Genomic DNA, 8,761 nt, shown 5'->3' with positions numbered 1-8,761 from the left:
TTTTTCTTTTTTGCTAATGTTCATTTTTAAATTAAAAGTTTGCTTATAAATGTAGGGTATATGCACTGTGTTGCATTTAAAATGTTTGTGGGTAACAACGATATGCAGAAATATATATATATAGATATAGAAGAAATTTGAGTAACATAATAAAAAGAATCATAAATATATATAGAATAGATAAATGTGGGGTTAGTTATTTGCTTTGTTTGTCTCTTGATTTCGAGGAATACTCGCTGATGCCTCAAAACGAACCAAGAGATACAATCTCTATGGAACCATAACAATAGAAAGCTGCAAAATCGAGTGCCCTTTGCACCGTTTTGCACAACTACAAATATTATTATTCATATTTTGGTTTTGTTAATAAACTCTGCTTTTTAACAATAACAATGTTTTATTTTCTTTCATGCATTTTCTTTCATGCATTTTTGTATTGAAATAGATATAGATCAGCTTGATTCTGCCGATAAAATCATAGATTTGTAGCTTTTTTGTTGACTTTTGGGTTAGTTTTTGTTTTTTGTTTTTATTTCGATTGCGTTTGTTTATTTGCATCCTTTTGTTCACTTATAATTACAATCATAATCATAAATATAAAGTGTAATAATAATAATTATGAAACATTTTTCTCATAGCTTTTTGTATACAAACATTGCAAAATATTAATGAATAAGTAGAAACATAAGAAACTCATGTGATTTCAATGTTAAAAATCTTTGATGTTGTTTGTTTTACCTGCGATTACGATTTACGACATGCTTTTTGCAAGTGGATTTCGAACATTGAAATATTACATAATAATTTATAATCATCGTATAATATATATATAATTTGCATAACTTCAACATTTCGTTTTGCTTTTGTGCTTAGAACTAAAAGTAAATTTGCTTCTCAATAAACATAATTTTTTCATTTTCAAACATTCTTGTGGTAAATTTTTTTTTAATTTTTGTTGCTTGCTTTTTCGCTTTTTGCTTTCTTGTAACTTACAAAATAAATAATGAAAATTGCTGGAAAAGTTGTTGTTGTTTTTTTTTTGCTCAGCAATTAGCTTCCTTTTATTATTATCTGCTGCTTGGTTGCTGCCCGCCTTAGTAGGCGTGGTTGGCAACGAACAAAGAGCCAGAACCGGAGCCGGCGCTGCCAGCAACGTATTTGCCCACGGAAGCCTCGCCGTTTGCCTGAGGAGAACAGAATGGGAAGAAAACGTTAATAAATTTAGCATTTTATAGTGTCCTTACGATTCCCCGAGACAAATTCCCATATATTTAAGCTTAACACCCACCAGAAAATGCGCAACACAAGATTTTGTTTTTCCAACTTTTACTGCGATTTTTGGCATGGCCCACTGAACTGTAAATTGGAAGTTGGCCCCGTTGGCTACGTTGGCCCCGTCTTACCTGCGGCAATTTTTCCAACTTTTTACGTATAAGCCCCACTTTCACTCACACAAATATAAAAACCCCACACGTTGAAAACTTTTTCTTGTAAATTAAATTTGCAAGTATTTGGAGCTAAAAGTTTATTCGATTACGCTTAATTGTGGCCCAAAACAAGGAGGAAGACCAAAAGGTTTATATTCTTGCCATATTTAAGCTGACCCGGCATGTAATTCCTATAATTCTAAAAACGCCCCGTGTCCGGCTAACAGTGTGCATCAGTGTGTGTGAGAATAAGTTTTTGCTGCTAATTAATTTTGGAATTAATTAAGGCTCGTGTAGACATTGCTAGCAGTGCATATTGACAAGCAGGTTAAGTAAATTGGTTGTTAGCAAATTAAACTAACTTTTAACTGCTTATAAAGTATGATTAATATTTTAAAATAAATAAATGCATAAAATGAAATCATAAATACATATTTTAAAGTCACACGCTTACGTATTATAATAAAAAAAAATATAATTTGAAAAATTGAAATGTAACACATATAAAGAAAATCTAGAAACAATTTATATAAAACAATAAATTTTATTGTATGTTTCCTACATTTCCTAAGTTCACTTTTATTCTTAACTAAAACTGGATTTCATCAATTAAAGCCACAAAGTCTAATACTTTCGTAAATATAATTTATTCGTTTTTGTTTTCCTGACATTCAGAAATTATAAATGTAGGCTCATGTCAAAAAAATTATAATTGTAATATTATATTTTGTCATAATTAGAACTCTAGTTGTACATCTATATAAGGTTTTAGGTGTGTAATTCCATTTCTGTGCTGTTGTGTGGAATGTGTTCGGGCTTGCTCGCAGCACAGGTAAGCCAATTGGGTTAAGACAGCGGCCGTTACGAATTGCATTTGCTGGAACTTGTCTTTAATTTTGTTTAGTACTTGTGCTGGGCAACAAACAAACTGGTATTGCCCGCGAATGAGGGAATCGAACCGGCCACGTATTTGCCTTGGCAGGCTAGTCCATTGGCCTGAGGGTTTCGGGGATAAACAGAAAAGGAAAAGCAGGAATTGGTTTGGGATTAGTTGAAAAAGCGCGCAAAAAGGGTTTAAGAACAAACATTAAAGCAAAATGAGAGGTGCGTAAATACAACAAATTAAAAGAAATACAACAATAAAGCATTAGGTGAAACAGGTAATAAATAGTAATGAATTTATTGATAAATAATATAAAGCATTATTTCATGTGGAAGATAAATTGAAATGGTTTTTGTAGGCAATATTTAAAATGATGTTTTATTTGTGTATTTTTTTTTAGAAAATATCGTCATGCATGCATTAAATTATTATTTTTATTGGTTATGCATTTTTAAAATGAAATATAGGTTTGTGCAAAAAATGTACATGAATAATTGAGAGGGATTTAAAATATGCATTTATTTTTTAATTATTTTTTATTTATGTCTAAATAAAATGGTTGATTTGTGATAATGTTATTGGTTAGCATAAACAAATGGTTAGGATATCATGCCTAATGTCAGTTTCAGGAATTTAATTTATTCGAAGAGCATGTTGCAGAGGGCGTCAATAGGTGGAAAATTTTAATAAACAAAGTGTAACCAAATAAAGAAAGAATGGACAATAAAAGATATATAATAAATGTTTTATAAAATATAAGATGGCTTTCATTGAAAATTTTGGAAAGACTTCGCAGTCTATTTGTTTTCCTGCGTCTCTACAATGTCTACAAAACTGAAATTCCTTGTGTGTGTATTACAGGGTTTACAAAATAAGATGTGTACCAAAAGATACATATAGCACATTTCACACAGCATAATGCACGCCTAAAGTTTCAAAACAACTTGAAGATCGTTCAGATCGCCAGATATAGTGCCAATATAATCATCCTCCCTCTTTAAAATGGTTTTCGGTTTTTTTTTTTATTTTTTTTTTTTCGAATGTGATTTCTTGCGGTGGGTATTCAGTATTTATGATTCTCGACATGTAGTCCTGCATCTCCAGCGGCGCCTTTAACGGAGCCAGACTCATAACAACCCTTGGATGCTAATCCATTGCCCTGGATGAGTGAATGTGATGAGGAATAAGGATGATAAGGTTATTGTATGTTTTGGTTAACATGGTTTCCTGCTAACAGCCGCCAACAGCCCTGGCAAAGATGAAAGTCTACAGCAACCCAAAGTATCGCTTAGCCCAAACTCTGTTTAACCATAGCGTAAAACTTACCCTGGCGCGCTTGATGAGCTCACCCTGTCCAGCGGCGACGTTCTCCTTCTTGCCACCCCAGGCGCGCAGCACGGAAGCCTGCAGGGCGCGACCGTACGAGAAGGTCAGAGCCCAGGGGCGGGTCAGTGGAACATTGTTGATGGCGCTCAAGTTAACGGTGGCCTCCTCCTCGGACTGTCCACCCGACAGGAAGGTGACGCCTGCGCATAGCGAAGATCAGTTAGCAAATGCATTACAAGTTTTTTAAATGAGGGCTAAGAATTTACCGGGAACAGCAGAGGGCACAGTGCGGCGCAGTGCCGTGACGGTTGCCAGAGCAATCTCCTCGGGTGTGTTCTTCTTGGCTCCCTGGCCAGCGGTGACCATGTTGGGCTTAAGGAGCGTGCCCTCCAGGTAGACGTGATGATCGTTCAGGGCCTTGTAGACGGCAGCTAGAACGGTTTCGGTGACCTTCTGAGCGCGATCCAGATCGTGCTCACCATCGGGCAGCACCTCTGGCTCCACAATGGGGACAATGCGCTCCGACTGGCAGATGGAGGCATAGCGGGCCAACACATTGGCATTCTCCAGGATGGCCTGGTATGAAGGGGTGTTCTTGCCAATCTTCAGGACGCAACGCCACTTGGCGAAATCGCAGCCCTCCTTCTTGTACTTGGCGCAACGCTTGGCCAGATCATCCAGACCCTGAGTGGTCGACTCATCCTCGGAGCCCATCAGTGGCACGACACCAGTGTCGACCTTGATGCCGGGAATGATGCCCTTCTTCCTCAAGCACTGGATGAAGGTGGTGCCATCATCGGCCTTCTGGTACACAGTCTCGTCGAAGAGAATGACGCCAGAAATGTTCTCGGCGAGCTTATCATCAGAGGTGAACAGGAGCTGGCGGTAGGCGCGACGGTTCTCATCGGTGTTTTCCACGCCAATATCCTTCAGGCGCTTGCCCATGGTCGAGACAGACTCATCGGCGGCGAGAATTCCCTTACCAGGGGCAACGATCGCCTGGGCAATGGTTCTGAGCTCCTCCTGCAGCTCCTTGCTGGGATAGTTGAAGTAGGTGGTCATCTTTGAGATTCGCGTAAATTTCTGAAATGGCCCGGATTGACATTGTGAGTTATTTTTATACGATAAAGGATTGTTATGAATAGATTTAAGCAGTCGGAGTGCGCTGAAGTGCATTTGGGCGGGGACAAAAGAGTGCGCTGTCTATATGAACTAAGAATTTTGACACCGTTTCCAGTTTGTGAGCTTTACTTGTATGTTTATATCTAAAACAATTGAAATTTTGATAAGCTATAACTTAAAAAAATTTTGTATGTGTAAACTACAACAAAGCGTCTGTCGCGGGCGGAAAAAAATATATATGAATATCTATCAATCAAAAGGGGCTTAAGGTTTTGAAAGCTTTGCAAATGCACAGCTGTTTTCAAAGAGAGCAATGACAAGAGAGAGTCTAAGTGCGTAGAAAGAGAGCGAGTTGACGGCTGACTGCTGCGCTGGCAACATTTTACACGCATACACACCAAATGTTGCTTAAATGTGGGCAGCAATGTTGCCAAGCTGCGGGTGTTGCTAAAAGTGGCAGAGCAATGTGCGAAATTTTCTTTTTATAAACAAACACTGCAAACACTTGCATATTATATAAAGTGTGCTTCACTTTTTATGGTTCTGCATTTATCAAACACGGCTTAGATACATGTTTATAAACTGATACATGTACATAAAATACATAGGATGCTGCTCCTGTTTGGGCAACAATGTTGACAACAACTTTCTGCTTCTGCTTTCTTAAAATTGGCAGTAGAAAGTGTGAAAAATTCATTTATTCCAACTAATTGCATATATATAAGCAGTCTATTGCAATTAAAAGCAACCTTTAGTAATTACAAATTCACAGATTTACAACAAGAGCTGCCCTATTGCAGCAGACTCCATTAATTAAACATTATTAGTCACTAACTAATCACTTGAATTTTTATTTTAGCTCCAGCAGCTCAACCAACCTCGACAATGCTTTTTCAGCAACTGAGCCAAGTCGAGACTGCGAATTTAACTACAGCCCCGACTGATGTAATCAAAGCGGAGGGCGCGGAAATTCAGAGAGGGCAAATGTAAGACCCGCCAGAGAGTAGGGCGTTGGAGACAGCCGATACTTGTGACGTCCACTTTCACTTTTGCTGCGTGACGTGTGCGGCGCATGCTCCGAAACGGTGACATTGGACAAGGTCAGAGGCAACATGTTGCTGCGGCGAATTTGTGACGTGTTGCTTATGAAACGGTTAAACACTACACGGGCGCGTGTGGCGCGTAAAAGTGAGATAGCCATATATATATATATATACATATATATATTAAAAAGAGAGAGAGAGAGATAGAGAGAGAGTCGGAGAGAGATAGTTGAAGGAAGGCAAGTGTTATATAGAGAAAAAGTTTTAGATACAACAAAGTCGCAATGTTGCTTGACTTGTTTGACATTGAAAGGCACGCACAATCCAAAAAAAAAAACACACACACAAACACATACATTCGTACATATACACATATGATGCAGGTAAATATATACAAACTGATTAGCACGACAACCGCAACTGATAAGTCAATAAAATGCAGCTGGAAATTTGTTTACTTGGAAATAGGATGGGAATCTAAGAACTGCGTTGTTTTATACACACTACATATAAAGCCTTTTTTTTTTATTGTCTTCTAGTTATCTATGCAAAGCTGATTCACTCACTTGTCACCTACACGAGCCGGCAATCGATTGAAGACTGAAATGTAGTCAAAGAAATTCGACGAATAAATGGAAAAAACACAAAGTAGCACAAAAAAACAACCGAGCGACAGCAACAAAAAAAAACCAACATAAATTAACGCTATCAAAAAAACATGTATGCTTATGTGTGTGTGTGTGTGTATTTATAAAAATATAATAGACACATGTGTCTAAATATCACGAAAACGTGTGCATATACATATAAAGCGGCTGCTACGAACAAAAAAACAAGTTGATAAAACGACAAGAAAAAAAATGAGATTTTCGAAAATTATGGAAACTTTGGAAGCATCTTGATTTGCTGCTGTTGTCATGCAGCTCAAAATTTAACCTTCACTTCAAGAATACAAATAAGAAAACGAGCCCCTCAATGTTGACAATAAGCGATTCCAAAGTCTCTAACAGCATGTTGTTATCGCTGAGACTTGCTCAGGATGTTATTGTAGCTGCGCGTGTGGTGCGGATCACAACAAAAAGCCCCGCCTCCAGGCATGAGCAATAGGTCAAAAGTACGAAAATACGAGCTGCGCCAAGGCAGGAAGAAACTGACCTGTGAGTAGAGAATGGGTGAGAGAAGGAAGGAAGAGAGAGCGTTTCAGAGCGACAGAAAGAGAGAGAGAGAAAGAGAGAGAGAGAAAGAGAGAGAGAGAGAGAGAAAGAGAGAGAGGCGGCACTGTAGGGCGTTATATTGTGTATGAGTAGAAGAAGCTGTAGTGAAATGTATGCAAATTAACAAATAAAATATAAGGGTACAAATTAAAATTGATATTAAAAACGAAAAACAAAAGTTAGAAGTTACTAGAAGTTTCGTGCAGTCTTTAATCCTTATGTATTTATTTCTACTTTATCTAATGTATAATCTGTTCTATGCTAATGTAATATTTTGTATTTTGTTGCTTAGTATTTTATTTCACCTCATTTTAATGTTTATTTATTTCTCTAAAAAATTCTATATTCTGGATCTATTTATGCCTAAAAAGCAGCTACATTTATATCTTTATGATTTATATCTTTATGATTTTGACATGCCCCTTTGAATATTAATGAGATATTTTTGTGTTATTGATAAGGTATGTCTAAATAATAATTGGAAACTAAGAGTTTTGAAGGCGAATTCCTTTTCTGACACGTACACCAGAATGGGATTCATTCACAAACGTGTTTGTACGCATTCAAATTGAAGGGTAGTTGCTTCCTAGTATTTTTTTCTGTCTTATTTTGACCCTTAATATTCTTCTACCATTCCGCTTCCACTCTCTTTGTATCTCTCCTCTCTCTCTCTCTCTTTCTTTCTCTCTTTATCTATGGATGGATCACTCTCTTATGTAAGGCCTGAAATGTGGGAACAACGCGTTGTGAGCAAGATAAATTGCTAAAGTGGCGGCCACACACGAGCAGGACCGCGCATATTCTTTACGTTCCATCTCTCTTCCGTTCTCTTTCCCTCTTGTTGTGCTGATTTGAGTTATGTGCGAGAAAAAGGTTTCTCCGTTTTGGGTGGGAAATGCCAATTGATGAACTCAACAAACGCACAGCAATGACGACATTTAATTGAAAACTAAACGAAAGCTAATGAATAGATGCATATAGACAATTATACATAATGTATATGTATATGTATATGCTATATGTATGCATAAGACGTGGGGCAACTATTTATAAAGCAAATTGCAGTTGAAATACTGCCAACAAGCAAATGAACTCAAAAGTGAAAATATAGCTAAAGTGCAGTGTACGATGGTAGAGCGGTTTCTGGTTGGTTGAAGATGTTGGTGGGGGTGAGGAGGAGGGGGGAGGGGGGGTCGCAACCGGCAATGCAGTGGTAAGCACAGTTATTCGATAGCTGACAGCGTACTCAGGTTTCTTATCAGCTCAGTTGCATAGGTCAACGACGTTGTCTGCGATAAGCAAAGGGGAACACTACAAAGTTCAAGAGGAAATCATAAAAACTCATAGCTAGAAAAATTCCAGCCAAAGAAAAAAGCTCACTCACACACACACACACGCACGCACAGCGAGAATTTCTTGTAACTTTTTTCAGTTTTAACAACTGCGAAAACGATTACGAAACCAACTGCTTGGGTTGAGAATAACAAAGCAATGCACTGATATAACAAGATTACGAACTGCGCTTTTTTTATTATTTAGTTTATTTCATTTAATTTTTAAATTTTTTTTATCACACACACAGACGTTTGCACACACACTCACCGATCTGGAAAATGAAACTGTGTGGGTGTTTTCTTATTTTGCTCCGCTCTCTGCTGCTGGCTACCGGCTGGCTCTGCTGCTGCTGCTGCACTGGAGTTGAGTTGCCGACGCTTTTATTTTCGGCTTGCGGCTGCGGCGGCGGCG

General features: G+C 37.9%; 1 protein-coding gene across 5 annotated transcripts; it reads right to left on the bottom strand.

The window, feature by feature from the left end:
• Positions 1–1,031: 1,031 nt before the first annotated feature.
• Positions 1,032–8,761, bottom strand: LOC115770592 (fructose-bisphosphate aldolase). 5 transcript variants are annotated; one of them, XM_030715927.1, is made up of 4 exons: positions 8,618–8,761; positions 3,903–4,719; positions 3,637–3,836; positions 2,099–2,423 (listed from the first exon to the last, which is right to left on the bottom strand). In XM_030715927.1, the coding sequence occupies exons 2-4, from the start codon at positions 4,696–4,698 to the stop codon at positions 2,328–2,330; spliced, it is 1,092 nt and encodes a 363-aa protein (XP_030571787.1). In that variant the 5' UTR covers positions 4,699–4,719; positions 8,618–8,761; the 3' UTR covers positions 2,099–2,327. The 5 variants fall into 5 exon arrangements, with proteins under 5 accessions (XP_030571784.1, XP_030571787.1, XP_030571782.1 ...); XM_030715924.1 differs by lacking the exons at positions 2,099–2,423; positions 8,618–8,761 and adding an exon at positions 1,032–1,184 and having other exon boundaries at positions 3,903–4,955; XM_030715922.1 differs by lacking the exon at positions 8,618–8,761 and having other exon boundaries at positions 3,903–4,956.

Source organism: Drosophila novamexicana, unplaced genomic scaffold (assembly GCF_003285875.2).
Source record: "Drosophila novamexicana strain 15010-1031.04,08,12 unplaced genomic scaffold, DnovRS2.1 tig00004560-arrow-pilon, whole genome shotgun sequence".
NCBI classification, from domain to species: Eukaryota; Metazoa; Arthropoda; class Insecta; order Diptera; family Drosophilidae; genus Drosophila; species Drosophila novamexicana.
This window is presented reverse-complemented; position numbering and strand designations above follow the sequence as displayed.